Raw genomic sequence first — 21,048 nt, 5'->3', positions numbered from 1 at the left:
TAGGTGCTGTTGGCCAGTTCTCTAGGGTGCATACCTATCCTCCACCCTCCTAGACAGTATACGAAGAGTTAATGACCACACCTCAGCACAGGGTCACCAGCTACAGTGCGGGGTGATTCCCATCTGTCCTTCTCCTCCTGGGACCATGTGAGAAAAGCAACAGAGAGTGGCACTGCCTAACCCACTTCCCCCAGCCCTTAGCATTTTCACTGCGACAGTCAGCAAATGCCATTTCTGTCTCTCTGCTGCCCCCAGGCTGCCACACCCTGCTTTGCCTGCAGGCAGAAGGACACCTGCAGAGCAGTCCTTGACCAACGACAGCCAGCATGGGGCTTACAAACACTTGGGCTTCCTCACCCCTGACAGGAACAGCTCGGAGCTGTGATAACATGGTCTCCAGAGCCCACTGCAAAATGTAGCCAAAGTCTCCACCATGGAACTTGGCTTGAAATCACACCCTAGCTTGATTTCCTTCCCTTCCCTGACCTACTTCCCCACTATTAGTGGGTTTCTTGGGGTCACTTCGTAATAAATCACTTCACGGCCATCATTGTCTTGTATCTGCTTCTGGGGGTGAACTGAGGACAGCAGAACATGCAGACGATCCCTCTAAAATCCCACCTCTCTGTATAATCTGAACAAGCACCTTGGGGTCATTAAGTCTCCTGCTCCTTGCTGTGGGAACCTTGGTCCCACAGCACAAATGGAATGATCCACTTATATTGTCCTATCCTTGAGCTGCTTACTCCTCTATAATTTAAAAAAATCGCAGAGGTCAAATTCTTGTGAGAGAGATGACCAGAGTGTCCATACATAATATTCCTGAACGAACTCTCTTACTGAGGAAACTTTGAACTGAAGTCCCCATAACTGCGGCTTCAACAGAAAAACAATACAGTGGATTCAATGACTCTAAATGTCAGCCTGAAGCCTGAAAGCCAAACAGATCCTTGTCCCACATAACTCCGTTCTACAAGTGGGCGGTCTAAGAAACGCAAGCCCACAGAGGACGCCAGACCAAACCCCTCATTTTAAAGTCTTGGTTCCTCTCAATCAGATCTTTATGTTAAATATTTCTCAAAGTAGTTCTAAACTTTAATTACATATTCTACCAAAGCAAAGATCAAAATCTCTACAAAGGTTCTTTTTTATTTTTTTATGATGAAGTATTTATTAGTATGTCTCTTTGGAATAGATTTTCATACCCCAGGCCTGAAAAGAAATTCCACATTGAAATCATTCTCAAAACACGTTTTAAATACATGAGTTTGTCTGTTTTTTCTCACCTCATGCAATGACTTGTTAATGAGGAATAATTAAAATAGATTCTTATTAATAAGAAACGCACTGCATTTCAAAAATATTTTTTAAATGTAAAACCTATACACTGATGTTTATAATAGAGAAATTCAGATCCAAAATTCCATCTCTACAGAGTGTCTAGGTATGTGGTGCATTTCAAATCAATCAACATGGTAGTAACAAAAAATTTGCTTTATGCAACGTGTCAGCCTAATTGAATGATCTAATTACAATCTGTTAACATCCGTGAGGACCAAGTAGAATGTCATCACTCTTAGATATACATGACGATGATAGTTTTGCATTTCTTTTCATCCTGGAATTTGAGCACTGATTTCTCTAAATATTTGGGATCCAAGGGATTTGAAAAAGATTCCTCCAAAATGCTTCAAAGCGAATTTCAGGAGCTGTTCCAATGCACCCAGCCAGGAGTTTCAGGTTAGGACTTCACTTTGGATGGCCTGTTGAGGGGAAATCCACCCCCAGTAAAATGAGGGCCAGTTGGCTTGGCCATTGAGAAGGTGTTATCCATGGATACTCTGTCCTTATTTCTGTAAGACAGGAAGTGAAAGTTAACTTCCTTAACATCTTTTTCCTCTTCTAAGTTTGGTGTTCTCTAAGTTCCTAGGGTGAGTTAGCCCCTGAAAACTGCTGTGATTAAAGCTTCCAGTCTCAGACAAGGTGGCTGTTCAAATCTAATTAGGTGTCCACTGATAACACATAGAATTAGGGAAAGACACAATTAAAGGTGCCATCCTAATGTTGATCTAAATGTGAACATAAGACCTCATTATAACTCAATCACTACGGACTTGAGACTTCGACTTGTAATCATCTTCCTGTTTCATAAAACATTTGTTTAACTAAAAAGATCAGTCAGAAGAATCTTTCTCTTGGCTCAGTTTTAATGACTAATTCATCATTTATCAACATTTATATTCCAAAGTTTCCGTGGAAACTTATAAATATTTACCACACACAAGGTATCTTCATCAAACTTGGATATTTATAAAATACAAATTTTTCTGTAACTTTAGACAAGTAGCAGTTGTTATTAGAAATAGTTTAAGATACAAGAAAATCTGAGAAAGATAAATAAGATAGCTCCTTCGGCAACAGATAAAGGAAAATCTACAACATATCTCCTTTAAATACACTCATATATACACACACATTCACATACACACATTCACACATTCACACATTTGCACACATACACATTCAGGTCTCCTGCAGAGGTAGCTTAAATTTACACAAATTCCTTATAGTGTATTTAGGGGTCTTACAGAAGACATCTGTGAAATCCCTTTTTAAAAGTAAAAATTAAGCTAACAACTAAGGCCAAACCCATTAGACTTGGCAACTAGAAGTGATTTACCTTAGGGGAGAGAATTCCACCTGTGGGGAAGGAATCTGACTAGTTCTGCAAACTCGAGACCAGCCTGGGGGTCCGGGGCAGGGAAGTCAGAGGCAGGTGGGGGAGGGTGCAGGTCAGCATGGAAACACGATGAAAAGGGTGTTTGAGAAAAGTGAAAGAATGCATAAAGGCAAAAATGGCATAAGTTGCTATTTTATAAAGGCAAGTGTAGGGAAAACATCCACAGAGATTATTCTAAATTATTCCATTTGGAAAGAACCTGTAGAGATTTGGTTAATCAATCCAGCAGTCTCTTAGCAGGATTGATTTCATTATTATTTAAAAAGAAAAAATCATCCTCCATAAGCAGGGCAGAAGCTTTAGCCTTCAGTGGATCCAGTAAAGAGGGTTTTTCCGAGTACTTTGCCACCGGCATACTTGATGGCTGGTGGATGCAGGCACCCCCCTCCCCCATCCCTCTCTTGCCTTCAGTAACATAACTTTCCCTCTCTGAAGGAACTCCAGCTTACCGCTGCTGGCTTGGTCTACGGTGACTGAGAGGAATGATGTCTCCTTTACGTCGCCTTTGTAATATATTCGTAGACCATCACATTGGGCCCCTTCAGCCTCCTCCCTTCCAGTCCACACCCTCTCCGCACCCTTGTTCTTGCTTCAGCATACTTTCCTTCAGCACCTTAATCCTTTTGCTCTTTTCCTGTGAAGCCCCTCTCTGTCTACCTCCAGTGTATGGATCCCCACCGAAATGGAACTGCCAATGACACCCCAACCAGGTCAGAGTGGCTACAAGTAATGAGTATTTTAGAGCAGGAAGAGAACAGTTAAAGCAAGGATTCTAGGGCCGTGCTACCCAACAGAACTTTCCAAGATGATGGCAAAGCTGTCTATCTAGAGCCTCCATACGGCTACTAAGCAGTTGAGATGTGACTAGTGCACCTAAGGAGCTGACTTTTTAATTTAACTGTAATTCCTTTTAATTTAAATATCCATGAGGGGCCTACGGCTGGGGGCATTTCCGTTTTAGTGGGTGCCCCACTGGGAGGGGCTGAGCCGACAGAGGGGCATTTCTGTTGGCTCCACAGGCGCTCTGTGTCAAGGAAACTGTGGGGAGTGTGTGCAGAAGGGGATCAGTAAGGTCAACAGGCCAAGCTCCAGGGCCAAGGTGGGGAAGTTAGTCAGCTCTAGAGAGTTAATTAACTGCTTAGCTAAGCTGGCTGGTTGTAACTGTGTAAACTAGACTGCTGGTCCCCAAAATGGTTGCATGTACTCTACAGGATGAGTAAGAGGACCCACTGGGAAGTGCAAAGACGGTATTTAAGATTCTATTCATATTTTGTCTTTCAAAAATAAAAAAAAAAATCTCAGCTTACCACTTACTGACAAAGTGACAATAGTATTTTGCATGCAATTTAGACAAGTTAAAATACATTGGAGGTAGAAAACTATTCTAAAATCAAAATTTCATTTTAAAAGTCAAAACAAATGTATATTTAATATGCATGCATATATATGGGGGGGGCTACAGTTCAAAAGTGCTTTACTGATAAGAGAGTGTGATCAAAATGCTCGAAGGTCATCAAACTGGATGCATGCCTCACATTGGAACCAGCCAACAGCACGACCCTCGTGTCCTGAAAAAAACCCAGTGTTTCCACCCGACACGCACTGCTTCACGCCATTCAGATCAGTGCTTCTCCAGTTTCAGCGTGCGTGGAAATCACCTGAGGAGTGACTGAACTGCAAATTCACCCAGAGCCCACAGAACCCCAAACGTCTGGAAATGGGGCCTGGGAACCTGCATGTTTAACCAATCCCACCCGTGACTCTGAATCAGGTAGTTGCCAGACCCATACATCAAGACAGACTACCAAAATTAGCTCTAATTTTTAGCAGGATTTTATTCTACCAAGAAGCTGGCATGTGAATGTGGAACGAGGGAATATTCTGATTTACAAGGAGGGTAAATTTTTCCTGGCAAATCAATTTGCATCCAGTTACTTCACATAGTTGTTTGCCACTGATGAATCACAGGCAGATACCCCGCTTTCCGCCATGTCCCTGCAATGCCCACGTGGATGAAATACCCAATCTGACTTAAACCCACAGTGTGAGCCACTACGGAATTAACTGGGTGAGCTGGGTAATGCGACAAGCCAAGCCAAGGTTCAAAGCCACTGAGTCACTCGGGCCCACTGTCTCACCCCAGCATTAGCCAAATGATGATAACCAAGTGAAGACACATTTCTCATTCCACATGTAGGCATCCTGAGACCCAAAATGTTAACCTGAGATGGCACCATCCTCTCCTGGAAGAATAAGAGCTCACGTTACGCCCCCAGCAGGTACTGAAGTCAGTTACTAGACATAAAGATGGTTCAGAGACAGATTATCTAAAACGTAGGTAAAAATGATCCGAGAGCTACTCGTCATCACAGTGGCACAGCTGCATTCTTGGAAGGAACAGCTTTACCAAGCTTCCACCCCTTAGCGAAATTACTTGTGTTTGTAAACGCGAATGTGCTTTTTGTTCAGACAAGCCTGATTGTGAACCTCATTTGCAAACATTGTTATGGCATGATTATCACGAGAACCATGACAAAAGTGGGGGAGGGGGAAATCACACTATGTTTCCTCTGCTCCGTGGGAGGTCCACCGATGAGCAGATATTAATGGATCCCTGTTAGGGTCCTAAGGAGAGGCCTTAGTATCAGATGAGACATGCATCTTGCTCTGACACAAACCAGTGGGGACCTGTAGAATGTCATTTGTTCACCCTGTGCCTTAGTTTACCCCCATGGATTCCATGACTCTGTGACTGTCTGCCAATTATTTTCCTATCAGCAGGTAATAGGCACAATAAAATTAGAAGAACATTTGACTAATTCTTACTTCTGAATGTATTCTTTACGTTTCTGAGCTAGGTATTTCTTCTTTAAGTTCATCAGTTCATTGGTAAGTTTCTCGATCTCATATTTATATTCTTGGCTCTGTGATTCATACATATTCAACTCCGCAGACAAAACCTAACATGACAAATAAAACAACATTAGCAGAAGAGACACAATAAGACAATATCCTTTCCTGGAAATTTTTTCTAGTCTACTGCCATGCACGATACAAAACCGTGCCCCAAGTTTAACAGCTAATCCGTTCAGTTCTGCCAGTTCTCAAGGTCTGCGTCTAGGTAAAAATCTGACTCGGGTCTGAAGACTCCTAATCCAGTGACAAATGTAGTAAAACCTCTGCTTAGAAGAACTCTCAGGCCACATTCAAGTATGCTCACACATGTATGGTGTGATGTGTTTCAGATATATTGTGAGCAAAGACAGAAAAACTCCCAGACACACAGTATCAAATTGCATTTAAAGCCTTTTTAAAGAGCATTCAGGGGAGTCATCACTAGGGAGAGTGATTCATTGGAGGATTAGGGTAAAAATTATTCTGGAATCATCCTGCCACCACACCATGACCACTAAGTAGGCATTCAATTAATGTGTTTTCCTAGGTTGCTATTCTGCTAAATGCCTATCACCTCCTCATTGTGATCCTTGGGACTCTTCACAGCTTCTTCCTTCCTCCCAGCACCACAGCACTTAAGCTCTGAGAAGCAGGGAGCTGAGAGTCTAAAGCATGTGTGATAGGAACCCTGATCACCTGCCTCTTCCACTCCGGTATCCCATAGATGCTACTGGTCTCAGCTGAGCAAGAAGAGTGGGAATTACTCATCTGAACAGAGTGTGTAAAGCATGCCCAAGCTAGAAGTGCACCCCACAGAAACCAAAGGGAAGGAAGGAAGGTTACCATTCTAAGGGGCATGCAGCAGACAGATTTGTTTCTCCTCTTTTTCACTATTTTGAAAATTTGCACAAAAGGGGGGTCTTTGTCTTCTGAGTATTCATCTGCTTCTGAACATTTTCCCTTAATCCCTATGAAAACGATTCGACTATGCTATCAAGAGCTAAAGAACAGGACTTTCATGTTGGGAGGAACCCCGCCTTAATAGCTAAGCAATTAGGAACAAAGGCTCTGTTTCCAAACAATCACTACAGCATTTCCTAAAAGAGCCCAGATAATGAGGACAAACTGGCAGACAGGCTGAGGACCACCACCTCTGGACCTCTTCCACCAGGGGTCACATTTCAGCAGAGCAAAATTCTCAACTTCCTGAGTTAAAGGGTTAAAATACCAAAAAGCGCCTGTGAGCCATATAAGGCCATCCAGCGCTGACGGTGGCTGACAGTGTGAGACAGACATGTGCTTTTCTAATCTATACCCACTCCTGAGACAATGAGCTTTTATTTTGTTTGGAATATACGATTGTTTAAAAGGATGAAAATCATCAAAAGATTATGCCTCATGCAAAATTTGAAATACATCTCAGGATACTCATATGAAATAAACACTGTGAGTGGTAAGTTGAAAATTCACATTCTAATTACACTTCTGTTTCATCTGCCTTTTTACAGTAGAAGGCTGTGATTTCACAATGTCCTGTTTGTGAGAAGATGACAACTATATGAGCGTGGCAGCTCTATCACCCCAGGCAGAAAGGCGACGATTACGACCCTCGTTGCGCAGGTCAGTGCCAGAATTCAGCCAGCGTGTGCTACCTTCCGTGCACGCATGTGTGTAAGACTTCGCTGACATGCCAAGAATATCTAAGCCCTTGCTCAGGAGGTAAAGCTCTAGATATAATGGGAACACACAGTTTTTGAGAAAACTTTTAAAAGGCACGTGTCATAATAAAATGTTCCATCTCCCCAGCTGAGGTTCTGAAGTCACTTAGAAGGGAATTTATGCTCGCGGAATTCTAAAGCAATTTTACTTTCCTTCCATAGTGACTGATTTGAGAGATGGTCACGAGGGCCGACCCTGGGGAGTGGGGACTAGCCTGTGCTTTCCACACATGTACTGCAGCTGGACTAGAATAGCAAAGGCCCGCTTTGGCTCAGCGGTCTGCTCTGGGGGATGACGGTGTTAAAACCTTCCCTCTGGGGCACCTGGGTGGCTCAGTCGTTAAGCGTCTGCCTTCGGCTCAGGGCGTGATCCTGGCATTATGGGATCGAGCCCCACATCAGGCTCTTCCGCTGAGAGCCTGCTTCTTCCTCTCCCACTCCCCTTGCTTGTGTTCCCTCTCTCACTGGCTGTGTCTCTCTCTGTCAAATAAATAAATAAAATCTTAAAAAAAAAAAAAAAGAAACTCCCCTTTAAAAAAAAAACCTTCCCTCTGTTCTTCCCCCCATCCAAGTCCTCTCACTTATCTTGAGATCATCCCTGTACGCCCATCCCCCAAATTTCCATTCTGGTGCCGTCATCCTCTCTCCAACTCTCTCCGTACTTGCTCACCTCCCTCCCTCTTTGAGCAAACGGAGAACCGGAGAACCGGAGAACCGGAGGGTCTATCGGTCTAGATGCAGGGGGCTAGCTCTGAGATGTGCCCTGCTCTTCCTGGGACGGGGGTTCTAAAAAAGCCAACCTCTGTGGCGTGTGGCATTTGGGAGACCAGCTCCTTGAACCAAGACGGTGGGCTTGTCTAGGCCTCTCGGGTGTGGCCAGGCAAAGGCGGGGGCTCCCACTTACTTTCAGCTGCTTGGTCTTCTCCCGCAGCGTGTGGCGGTAGATTTGCAGCTGCTCCGCAGCCTCGGGACCAGGCTGCCGGGCCAGGATGTGCTTCAGCTCCACATACAGTTTCTCCTTTTCCTGGTGGAGAGCAAAACCACAAGGGAGGTAAACAGCCCCGTCAAGACAGGGAAAGTGCCTTTACCAGCAAGCTCGGGAGGACCTGGGGCCGTCCTAAGATACTTCGGAATGCTACACTGATCACATTCACCGTAGATTCTATCAAGAGTACGTCCAAACAACCCTGGTCAAGGGCTTAGGATGGGCCCAGCATTTGGATACAAATAATATGACACGTGAGGAAGGGAAAGTCTCTCTCTATCTAAACTTATGATCACATGACTGAGAGACAAGGGCAGAGATGGAAGATTTGGACAAGTGTTGTGGCCAGTAAAAGTAGGGAGTGGGGGAGGTTTCACAAAAATGTCCTTTGAATTGTTGCTTGAAGAATGAGTACTTTTCCCTAAGCAGAGAAAGGAAAGGTTTTTAGGCAAAGGTTCAGAGTCAAGAAAGGGGAGAAGTAAGTCTAGTTTCAGTAGGTGCCCTGGGCCAAAGGAGGGAGAAGGGGAGCGAAGAGGCTGGGCTCATAGGTAGGCTCTAGGCTGTGTGGTTTGGGAGGAAAGGATGAGCCGTGCCTGGATTTGTCTTCAGAGGAATAGCTCCAGCGGGAGGGCAGAGAACAGAGTGAGGAGACTGCTCAGGGGACCAGGGTAAGCAAAGGATGAAAATGGATGGACCTAAGGCAACTAAGATGGAAAGGAGGTAGATGTGAAGACATTCCTGAGATAGAATCAGTGGGATTTAGTGGAAGATCAGACATGTGAGGAAGGAAGGAGCAGGACCAAGAAGACTTCAAGGCTTCTAATATGGACACCTTGGGGGCTGAAGGGTGATGGTAATGGAGGCAGGGAGGCTAGCAAAGAAGGGGTGTTGGGAGGGGGGGAGGAAGAGTTCCAACATTCTCTTCTGATCATCAGTGGGGTCTGGATATGTTGAGCTTCAGGTGTCGTGGGATATTGAGAAGAGGAGTTGAAAATGGGATCCCAGAGTTCGAACTAAAGAGCAAGTTGGAACTGGAGGTGGCTCATGGCTAGAGCCATGAGAGTGGCTCCATCACCCAGGGATGGCTTTTGGGGTGGGCCAGAGCAACGAGATCTTTGGGAGAGCCAGCATATCAGGAGGAAGCAAAGAAGAAAGACCGAGAGAAAAGGAACAAGGGAGAGTAACTGAATGTCTCCCAACCAGGAAATGGCAGGGTTTAAAAAGGGAAACATGATTTGAATGGTCAGTGATATCATATGGTCTAAGAAAAGAAACAGAAGGGGGACTGAAAATGGCCTTGGGAGAGGCCTATTAGGATGACACCACTGACCTTGGAGAGTTTGCAGTAACATTGGGGGAGCAAAAGTCACAAAGGCTGGAAAACAAATCAGAAGTAGGAAGTAAAGAAAGCGAGTCTTTTAAGAAATATGGTATGGGAAGAACAGAGATCTGGAAGTAGTTGGAGAAAATAGGTAAAAAGCCGAGAAAACTAGGGTATGCACATTTGTAGAACTAAAAGAAAGGGCTTGCTAGGAACCCACAGCAAATCATAATTTCATAATTAAACTTAACCAACAAACAATATAGGATTCCCATTTGTACCCTAAAGTTTAATTGCTTGTAATGTGTTTTCAGATTCTTGAACTACGGAAACTACATACAAGGGAAGATTTATTTCTTAGGCATCTCAGTTCTGGATTCCCATTTCTCTAAACTGCAATAATTTGAACAAACATTGATAAAGACTAGTGTGTCTATTCACTTGTCTCTGTGCATATTTATTTCCTTAAGGTAATTATGTTAAAGAAAAAAATATAAGTAAAAGCCCTCTCAGTAAATGACACATCCAAGCAAATGGAAACTAATTTTTACCTGGAGCTAAGTATTCTTAGCATTGTCATCAAATAATCTGTTTTTGACAGAGAACATGAGAATCATTTTTTTAAAAAAATCAGTAGAAGAAAATTCATTAACTACTCATTGTTACCATTTGTTTTAGATTTTTCTTCCCCCTGGCCAAATTATAGAAATTTTATCACAAATAACACAACTCCACTTTTAAAAGAATGTATGTAACTTAAGAATTAGTTGGATGGAATAAGATTCTAGAGAAACATGTATCAAAAAAACAATATTCAACATTTAAGAAATAATTCCAGAAACGACAAGGAAATCCAAAAGCCCGTGCAGAAGAAGAAAACTGAACAAATAGAATTACAAAGTGGTGATTTTCCTTTGTTGTACGACACCTCCCATCACACTTTACATATAATCTTCCCAGTAAATGGATGTAGCAAGCAATGGGAAAGATGTCAGGAGGTGAGTTTATTTTCTATAGCCACTTAATGCCTGCTCTGTTGGAGAAATAACACTTCTGACAAGGCTTCAAGATTCAATTTGGAGAGGGTAATAAATATGTGGAGAAGCCCATGAAACTGTTTTGTCCATTTCTTTCAGCTCCCCTTCCTCTCTACCAGAATACAGGTAGACTTGAAAAGTAAAGAACTCCACGAAGACGAGGAGAAAGCAATCTGGTTTGGGATATAATAACGTCTTAAGCTGAAAAGATCGTCTTACTCCAAGAGCCTTCGAATGTTTCCCAGGTGGAACACTTTTCAACTGCTCTTGGCAGGGAGGAAAGAGACGCAGAGGAGAGAGGCTGGAAGAAGCAAATATTGCTATCTCACCTTATAAGTGAGAATCCCAAGGTCAACAACAATAACGGTGTGTCCCAAAGTCCAAAGTGTGACAAGTCAAAAATCCAGTCGTGGTAGAGGAAAGAATCATTTTCCCATGCAACGCCTCCTCTGGGGCTTGAAGACATTTTATAACCCTGAAAGAATTTGGAGGAAATTGCGCTACATAATTGCTAAAGGCTACACGATACTATCGGTAGAGAATGGAGCCAGAAGGTGAAATTGGGTTGGCAGCCAGGGAAGAGCACCCAGAGGTAAGAGTATGACTCAGCTCCACGCTCTCCCGACCTAGGCCAGCTAAATGGGCTCCACCCACGCCCTCTAACAGGACATGTGCTTTTCACATACAGTGAATGAGGCCGCCATTTAGCCCATCTTCCCCCACCTCCACTTCCTGGTTTTTTTCCAAGGCTGTAAAAGGAATCAAAATGGATTTATTCTAAAGAATAACTGAGTGACTGAACAGTGAGGACCCACAAGTGTGGAGAAAAGTGAAGAAGCTGAGTGAATTACCATTAAAACTGTTACAGTTTTCAAAGTCGAAAAGTTCTAAGAGTTAAATCACCCATGCCAAGTGATGCATGTGTGTTCATGGTGGGTGGAGAGAATACCAAATGAAACTTCAGGGACCAAGACAGTGGAAATGGGAAGAGCAGAGGGAAAAGGAGTGGGGGGTAGTGGCTGAAACGCATTACCAGGCTTCAGTGTGTATGAATTTTGGTCTGTGTTTACAAGAGAAAACCTAACTGATAAAACCAAAGTGAAGGCCGGTCAGCATTAACATTCTAGCTGTGTGTATCATACAGATTTGTATTTTGGGAGAGCGTTCTGGTAATTTAGATAAATATGGAGTGTTTGATGGATTGAAGGTCTTAAGTACGATTGTTTTCCAATTTATTTCTCTCCTAACCCTCTACAAGGGCCAACCAAGCTCTTCAAACATTGTGCAATGGTGTGTATAATAACCCCATTTAGAGACAAAGTGTGCAATTCTATTATAAAGAGAATCTATCTTATGCAACAGAGAGACTCATTAGGCTGTCCGATGGATATTGTCTCCATAAGCCAGCAGTGGCAGAACCAGCTGCCTTGTAATACATATCCTGTCCTTCTTCGTTAAGCTGCACTCATTTCTTTTTAAACCAAATTAATTAATTTGTCACTGGGTTAGAAGCACCATATGTCAATGAAACATCATAAGAAAATCATAAATAGTTTATTATTTCCCCACCAACAAAAGATTGCATCTTCGGGTTGGCATTTCTTTATTTATTCAGAGTTTGTCCATAATGCGCATCAATATTACTTCGTAGCATGCCTCACTCTCTAAATTATTTTGTGACCAGCTATACTGGAAAAAAGCTAGACTCTTACCGTCAGGAGACTAGCTCTCGCCCTGGCGGAACACGACTTGCAAGCATAAAACATATTATGTCCATCCTCGAAATGATGCTCCCTTGCTAGACAGCCCATCCTCTCAGTTGGACAGACTGTCGGACATGGTTATGGATTCTTTTGTTGCAAGAGTCTCTGCCAAGTTATGCTGGATAACAGCACGGCTCATTATTAACATCGGCTGAGTAGAGTGGTAAGAAATTAATTACAGTATTAGCTTCAAATAATGCTGTCATTACACGGTGACAGTCTGTAACCCCAGCTTGGAAACTCCAGACGCGAAGTCACTCAGACTTCAGGTGTTTGTATTTTATCTGACAATAAATTAAAAGTCTACATTCTGAGCAGTCTATGCAAATAGGAGTCAGTGCTATTCTGGGTGCAAATCGGAGGAAGAAATGGAGTTCTTCACAGAACTCCTTTCCCCGTCGAGCTACAATTTTATATTCACCGTCTGTTTATATTCCCTGTCTTTTGCTCTGCATCCTCAACTGCAAACAGAAGGTAGTTCACATTCCACGTGCACCTTAACACCTCCTCTTCCTCAGCTCGCCCACTTGAGGCAATAACTAACTAAGAGGAACTAATGTATTCTGCTTTCATCTGAATCCGTGCTTGGCAAATGCCAGTGCATTGATTCTGTTCACCCTGGATTCATCAATTTGCTTGGGCGAGCGTTGCAAATAATCACTCACCCGGTGAACTGGCTAATTCCTGTGAATCAGGCAGCTTGGCTCCTCATCCAAAATCACATGCTTATCTATACCCACCAGGGCGAAAGCCACTCACTGAGATGCTTGGATACCATGTACTCCAAAGAAAGAGACAGCACCTTGTCTTCACTCCAGCTCACCCAGTGGGTTCAAGAGGAAGTTGGTTTAAAAAAAAACAAAAATCCCCCAATCACTCCTTCTGGGAGAGCCAACTGCACAGAATACACAGAAAATCTTTTTTCCAAAATGTCAAGATACCATTTACATTACTTCGGTATTTAATCCTTATGAATCCATTCTTTCCAGTTGTATTATGAGCCTTTAAGGTCAGAACTATGACGGATCTTTCTATGTGTCCTTCATACCTGCTATTGTGTTCTACTCATTGTAGATGCTCGGTAATTTTGTGGCTTGCAATTATATTGTCAGCAAACTATGCCCATCATATTTTAGTAATACACATCAACAGAGGTGAGATATATTTATGTTGAGAACTTTCACTTTAATTAGATCACTGGGTCACAACTCCCAGTTAGCTGAGCTTATATAATTCACCCTAATGAGCCAGTTGGTCCTATAAATCATACACATTTGAGTGAAACTTTTTCATCATGCGTGTTTTGTATAACTCATGAAAACACTTGATATACTCATGAAAACACTTGATATAAAACTTTGATCTCTTAGTAAAAGGTTTATAGTGGTTTCTGATAGTGCAAGTGGTTTCAAATGCCTTTTTTAACTCATAAGACTGTCAAAAGTCTTCACATTAATTGGCTCTGAATCTCTGCTTGTAGGGGCGTGTGCATACGGACACATGAAAATGCAAGCTTAACTCTGAAACTAAAGAATGTGTGGACTTTTTAAACAGCCTCCTTAAACACAAGAGCTCTAATTGCACACAGAACTCTTTTCTACAGCTAAAAAAAAAGCATTACATTTTTGCCAATTTGTTTGGTTTTAGTTTGTTTTCCACCTTCCCACCCCCAGCCATAATCCTTAACAAAGGACTAAAGCCAAATTTAAAATTTTAAGTAAAACTGCTTCCCTCTTTATATGAAGGCAACTCCAGAGCACTGCCTAATTTATCTAGAAATGCTTCTTTTCGTTAGTAGGAAAATAAATTAGAAACTCTGTAAACATATTACATTTCTATCTAGCTTTAGGAAAGGGAAAATAATGGCTGATACCTTGGGGTTTTCTTGTTTATTAGCTTTATAACAAAAATGTCAGCTAACCTGAACTCTGGACCTATCTTGTTTATGATGTCATGAAGTGGTAAAGCCCCCTGGAGAGGCTGGGAGATGCAGGATTTGGGGATGAAACAGAATTACACAGCTGAGTTCCTCATGAGCAGGAAACTGCTTGGTTACACAGCGGTTCTTGGCTCTGGATATAGACGATTAAGTGTTTTATGAAGCATAGGAGAAATCTGCACGCACTAGCCTTCACCATTTTTGTAATAATAGGAAAAATGCTTCTGGTACGCTCTGATAGAAACAGCACAAACTTTCTTGAGAGATCTCTTTGCAACGGGTTTTGTTCTCAAATGCAAATATATGTTTGCGAAATCCTGGACAGGGTCTATAATTGCCTAGATCGACCTGAACTTCATTACCGAGACTGCTGGCTGGTTTTATCCTTGCACCTTACCTCACAACTTCACGTATGTGAAGAATTTGCACATATTAAGTCAGGATGGTGTTGGCTTTTCTTAAAACCTCTAATGAAACAGGTCTAGAAAAATTCAAGTCCACTGAGGTCTTACTCAGTGCCAGCACGATGCATATGATTGTGCTAGTTTCATACAAAGATAGATAAGGTTCAGACTTCAAGGAGCTCACTTTCCGGCAGAAGAAAAACAAATAACTAAGTCATAAAATAAGACCAAGTCTTGCCAGGTCCCCAGAGAGGTGCTAGGAGTGCTGTGTAGTGGGTAGGTTCAGAAGTAGAGATGATATTCATTTGGTGGACTGCGGAGAGGGGGAGATTTCAGATGGGTCTCAGTGGAGATAGTAGTCATAGCGATAATACTTGTATTCATGAATTAGAGAAGACCCTCACTGCCAAAGGACAGATTGAATAGATAAAGCCACTTGAAGTCGATCCACTGAGAATAGGATCAATTTTCCTAATAAATAGTACAGAAAAAGTTTGAGATTTTTTTCCTTGAAAAATGGATCTAAAATTCATTTTAGGAGTTTCTTTAATTTTTTAGTATTTTGTCTTATAATTTTAAAATTTGCATTTTAATTGTAATAAAGTACAATTAGGATGAATTAAAATTATTGGGATTGGGGGGCACCTGGCTGTCTCGTTTGGAAGAGCACCCAACTCTTGATCTCAGAGTCATGATTTCAAGCCCCACACTGGGTGTAGAGGTTACTTAAATAAATAAACTTAAAAAAATTAGTGGGATTTTTAAAGATTTATTTATTTATTTATTTATTTGAGGGGTGGGGGGAAAAGGGCAGAGTGAGAGAAAAAGAGAATCCTAAGCAGGCTCTGCGCTGAGCACGGAGCCAATACAGGGCTCGATCTCACAACCCTGAGATCACGACCTGAGCCAGAACCCAGAGTCAGACGCTTAACCGACTGTGCCACCCAGGCGCCCCAGGGTTTTTTTTTTTACATAGCTAACAATATTATGGTGCAATTTTACTTCTTTCATATATCTGACTTCAGCAGTACGACAGTTTTTAAATTTTTTATTATGTAACAGCCATACAAAAGAATATATAGCATATATAACTATAAAGCATCATAAGAAAATGAATGCTCATGATGAATCCATCACCCAACTTACGAAATAGAACATCATCAATACCTAACAGCATCCGTGCATTCCCTTCTCCATCCCATCCCCATGCCTACACACCTGCCACCATCAGCCAAGGTAAGCACCATCCGAACCCTGTTGTCATTCCCCAGAGTTTTCCATAGAGTTTTATCATACATCTATTATTCAATTTTGCTTTGCTTTGAGCTTTATAAAAATACATCCCAGCACACTTAGTTTCTTTGACTTGCTTGTTTTACTCAACATAATTGGTAAAAGATTTATTGATGTCGTTGTGTGCTTCTGTATTCTGTATTTTATCTGATATTCTGTTGGGTGAAAATTCCACAATTTACGCATTCTCCTGTCAGTGGGCATTTGGATTGTTTCCAGGGTTTTGTTTTTATCAACAATGTTGCCATGAACATTCCCCTGCATGTTCCCTAGTCCCCAATTACAAGTCTTCCCAGCATGTAGACCTAGGAGTGGGATGACTGAACCTTAAGGAACATAAATGTTCAACTTTGTAGGAGAATGTAAAATGACTTTCCAAAGTGCTCTCTAAAAATTCCTACTGGTCTGCATCTTTGCTATTGCTCAGTGGCACCAGGCATCCCTAAGCAGAGGACACAACTAAGCCATGTGGAGAGTCCTATCTGCTGAAATTATGAAATAATGTGTATTAAACTGCCAAATGGGTGGTAATTTAAAGCAAAGCAGTAATAACTAATACAGACATCATAACTTCTGTCCCTCTAGAAGTAGTCAAACAATATCTCAATGCGGTCATACATTTTATTTCCCTTCTTATAAAATAAGGTTAAGCATTTTTTTCAAGCGTCTTCATCATTTGCGTTCCTCTTCCGAGAAATGCCTGTTTCACACACATTGCTTTCCTATTTTCTACCGTTGTCTTTTTCTTACTGATTTATAATTCTTTATATATTCTGGATAAAGACATATAAAGTTTGTGCCTTGCTTTCTTTACAACTTCTTTTGAGGAGCAGACTTTCTTAATGATAATGTAGTAAGATTTATCCATAATTTCTTTTATGGTTAATGCTTTTTGTATCTTAGTTAAGTACTCGGGCCAATTATTTTTAAAAGACTTCCGTTAGCGGAAATATTCAAAGCCTTCATTAATTTCTCCCAAATCCCCTCTTAATCCTTTGATATCTAAAACATTCTGTTTTGAGGTACCTACACTTATAATTGTTTGATTTTCTCTCTTCCTGCCAGATGCTGCTTTGCCGTTGCCTTTGATAGGATTCTAGAATTTTTCTAATATCACTTGCATTGACTTCAAGTGATCTGGAAACTTTTGCAAAGCTTACAATTGCTTTGCATTGTATTTGCATGTCTTGTTGGCTGATAATAACACTGGACAATCCTACTGAGAAAGAGAGACCAATGATATCAAGATGGGCAGGAGTTAGTCACACGATGCTGGTAGGGATGTCTGAGTATAGGTAACAGTCATATAAATGGCAAGCTCTTTAGTGAATATATTTATGTTATGAAATATTCACTTTTTGCATAATCTCAGAATTTGGGAGAACTGGACAAAAAATACTGGAAAAGAATAATAGAAGCTGTTCCAGCAGCTCTATCTACAGAACAGATACTATGGATGTGTCAGGTCTGGTGCTCAGCTCAAATGTGGCATTTCCTTTTTTTTAAAGATTTTATTTATTTATTTGAGAGAGAGAAAGGAAAGAGAGAGCACTAGTGGGAGGGATGAACAGAGGGAGAGGGATAAGCAGACTCCCTACTGAGCAGGGAGCCTGACATGGGGCTCAATCTCAGGACCCCGGGATCATGACCTGAGCCGAAGGCAGACACTTAACTGACTGAGCCACCCAGGCGCCCCTCAAATGTGGCATTTCAATAAATCATTGCAACAAACCTGAGAATTGATTGTTATTATCCCTATATTCCAGATGAGAGAGTTGAGGCTTGGAAGTGTCAGTGACTTACCTAAATAAAACAACAAGAAAGTGGCAGAACCAAGATATGAACCTATATAAAATAGAACATTTCAAACATTGGGATAAACATATATTATACCTATATGTGTATATATATACATAGATTCAGATATAGATAGATATGTACAAATATGTGTATATATATATATATATATATATATATATGCATGTGTGTATATCTCTCCATCCTTGTCCTTAAGCATTATTCACACTGCTTCCTATAGTAAGTGGAAAGAGAAAGAATGGAAGAATATAAACAAAAGTATAAATGTAAGGAGGTGAGAGCATAAAAGCATCCAGTAAGCCTGCAGTATATGCAAGGACAGTTGCAAGTGACTATCTTACTAGACTAGAAAAGACGACTATATGTGTCTTGAACAATAGACAGATGAGTTTGCTTTCAACACAATAGGCAGGAGGAAACCATGGAGGGTTTCTTGGTGAATAATATGTTAATAACATTAATATATTATGGTATATTATATACATGTACTACTCTAATAATTTATAAGACACATGTAAAATAGAACATTTTAAAGACTGAGATTAAAATGTGCATATATGTAGAAGTTCCGATATTTTCTTTCAACACTCAGTAGATTGTCTTAGGTGCTCTACATTGGAGAACACTGGTCTAAGATAATAGAAGTCATGACCTACATCAGAAGAGTGGCTGGGGGACAAACCATGTAAGGTTAGAAACAGATGCAAGAGCATGGGGAGATGCAATTTACTTTACTCAGGAACTGACCTCAGCAACTGACCAGCAGGTGGATGGGGGAGTCAGAAATGACTCTGGGGGAGGGAGTTAAGATGGCGGAGGAGTAGGGGACCCCTTTTTCAGCCGGTCCCCTGAGTCGAGCTGGATAGGTACCAGACCAGGCCTGAACATCCATGGAATCAGCCTAAGATGCAGGAAGATACGTCTGGATCTCTACAAATGAACATCTCCAGTGCTGAGTATTGAGGTACGAAGCAGGGAGCCGTGAAACCGCACACAGATATCGGAAGATAAACGGAAGAGGGAGGCAGCCGCCACGTTAGGGCACTGGGAAGCGGTAGCCACCTGCACGGGGGAGCGGCGGGACTCGGGGACCAGCACCTGCGAGAAAACAGACTGGGACCGTGAGCGGGGAGCGCGCGCCACCAGACTTCTCACGGAGCTCCCGTGTGCTCACTGGATCCAGACTGAGACCGGGAGCTCCGGGAGTGCGCAGGGGCGGCTGGCGGCGTTAGAAACACAAAGAACAGAGATGCGCCGGCCCTGGAAGTGAGGGCTGGGATGCCGGTGTGGGGCGCACAGCCCGGGACGCTGTAGGGTTGAGCAGCACCAACAGTAACAGAGTTAAAGTGGCCAGANGGCTGGCGGCGTTAGAAACACAAAGAACAGAGATGCGCCGGCCCTGGAAGTGAGGGCTGGGATGCTGGTGTGGGGCGCACAGCCCGGGACGCTGCAGGGTTGAGCAGCACCAACAGTAACAGAGTTAAAGTGGCCAGAACATCAGTGGAGAACGGGCCGCAATCCCTCTGTTCTGTGACAGAGGCTGAGATTCGGCCACTGCTGCTCTGACTCTCAGAAGAGGCACAGCAGACCACCAGGGAAAGCCGCCAGAGAACAAAAGCCTGGAAATACTGGCTCACAGCATGCCCATCCCCATCCCCACTCGCAGGGGACACGGAGACTCTACCCAAACAGGGTTCCCTGAGTATCGGCGCGGCAGGCCCCTCACCCAGAAGGCAGGCTGAAAAATCAAGAAGCCCACATCCCGGGGTGCCTGGGTGGCGCAGTCATTAAGCGCCTGTCTTCGGCTTAGGGCGTGATCCCGGCATTCCAGAAAGGAGTCCCTCATCGGGCTCCTCCGCTGGGAGCCTGCTTCTTCCTCTCCTACTCCCCTGCTTGTGTTCCCTCTCTTGCTGGTTGGCTCTCTGCCACATAAATAAATAAAATCTTTAAAGAAGAAGCCCACATCCCTAAGATCCCCATAAAACAAGGGTGCACGGCCTGGGTCCTGGTCAATAATTTGGGCTCCGGACAACCCTGCAACCTCTCCTCATCAGAATGACGAGAAGGAGAGGTCCCTTCCAGCAAAGAAAAGACAATGAGTCTGTGGCCTCTGCCACAGAACTAATGGATATGGATGTAACCAAATTATCAGAAATGGAATTCAGAGTAACAGTGGTCAAGATGATGTGTAGACTTGAGAAAAGTATTAACGAAAATGTCAATGAAAATATAGAATCTCTAAGGGTGGAAATGAGAGCGAATTAAAAATTTAAAATTCTATGAGCCAAATGCAGTCAAAACTAGAGGCTCTGACAGCCAGGGTCACCGAGGCAGAGGAACGCATTAGCGAATTGGAGGATGGGTTAGTAGAAGAAAAAACGAAAATAGAAGCTGGACTTAAAAAAACACATGCCCACAAATGTAGGTTACGGGAGATAACTGACTCAATGAAATGATCCAATGTCAGAATCATCGGCATCCCCAAGGGGGTGGAGAAAAACAGAGGTCTAGAAGATATATTTGAACAAATTGTAGCTGAAAATTTCCCTAATCTAATCTAGCGANTCCAATGTCAGAATCATCGGCATCCCTGAAGGGGTGGAGAAAAACAGAGGTCTAGAAGAGATATTTGAACAAATTGTAGCTGAAAACTTCCCTAATCTAGCAAGGGAAACAAGCATTCGTGTCCAAGAGGCAGAGAGGACCCCATCCAAGCTCAACCAGGACAAACCTACGCCACGGCATGTCATAGTGCAATTCGCAAATATTAGATCCAAGGATACAGTATTGAAAGCGGCCAGGGCAAAGAAATTTCTCACGTACCAAGGCAAAGGTATCAGGATTACGTCAGACCTGTCTACACAGACCTGGAATGAGAGAAAGGGTTGGGGGGGGCATTTTTAAAGTTCTTTCAGAGAAAACATGCAGCCAAGGATCCTTTATCCAGCAAGGCTGTCATTCAGAATTGATTGAGAAATAAAAACCTTCCAGAATCGTCAATCATTAACCAATTTCGTAACCACGAAACCAGCCCTACAGGAGATGTTAAGGGGGGTTCTATAAAGGTAAAAAGGCCCCAAGAGTGATACAGAGCAGAAAATCACAACACGTACAAAGACTTTACTGGCAACATGA

The 21,048-nt window shown here is 42.5% G+C and overlaps 1 protein-coding gene and 1 long non-coding RNA gene across 2 annotated transcripts in view; one reads left to right on the top strand and one right to left on the bottom strand.

Annotated features, from left to right (window-relative positions):
* Positions 1–1,179: 1,179 nt before the first annotated feature.
* The window catches only part of CFAP58 (cilia and flagella associated protein 58), a 111,685-nt gene continuing 91,816 nt past the window's right edge, over positions 1,180–21,048 (bottom strand). Inside the window, exons 16-18 of the mRNA XM_034663243.1 lie at positions 8,258–8,377; positions 5,567–5,700; positions 1,180–1,853 (exon numbers count right to left, since the gene is read on the bottom strand). Of these exons, the coding sequence (XP_034519134.1) occupies positions 1,742–1,853; positions 5,567–5,700; positions 8,258–8,377 (366 nt within the window). The 3' untranslated portion in view covers positions 1,180–1,741. The remainder of the gene's footprint in view (positions 1,854–5,566; positions 5,701–8,257; positions 8,378–21,048) is intronic.
* LOC117802745 lies at positions 7,150–10,004 on the top strand. Its single transcript, XR_004626256.1, has 3 exons — positions 7,150–7,255; positions 8,285–8,404; positions 9,974–10,004. It is a non-coding gene; the product is annotated as an uncharacterized LOC117802745 (long non-coding RNA).

The sequence above is a fragment of the Ailuropoda melanoleuca genome, chromosome 6, assembly GCF_002007445.2.
Source record: "Ailuropoda melanoleuca isolate Jingjing chromosome 6, ASM200744v2, whole genome shotgun sequence".
Taxonomy (NCBI): domain Eukaryota; kingdom Metazoa; phylum Chordata; class Mammalia; order Carnivora; family Ursidae; genus Ailuropoda; species Ailuropoda melanoleuca.
The sequence above is the reverse complement of the archived record's forward strand: the minus strand, read 5'-3'. Positions and strand labels throughout refer to the sequence as shown.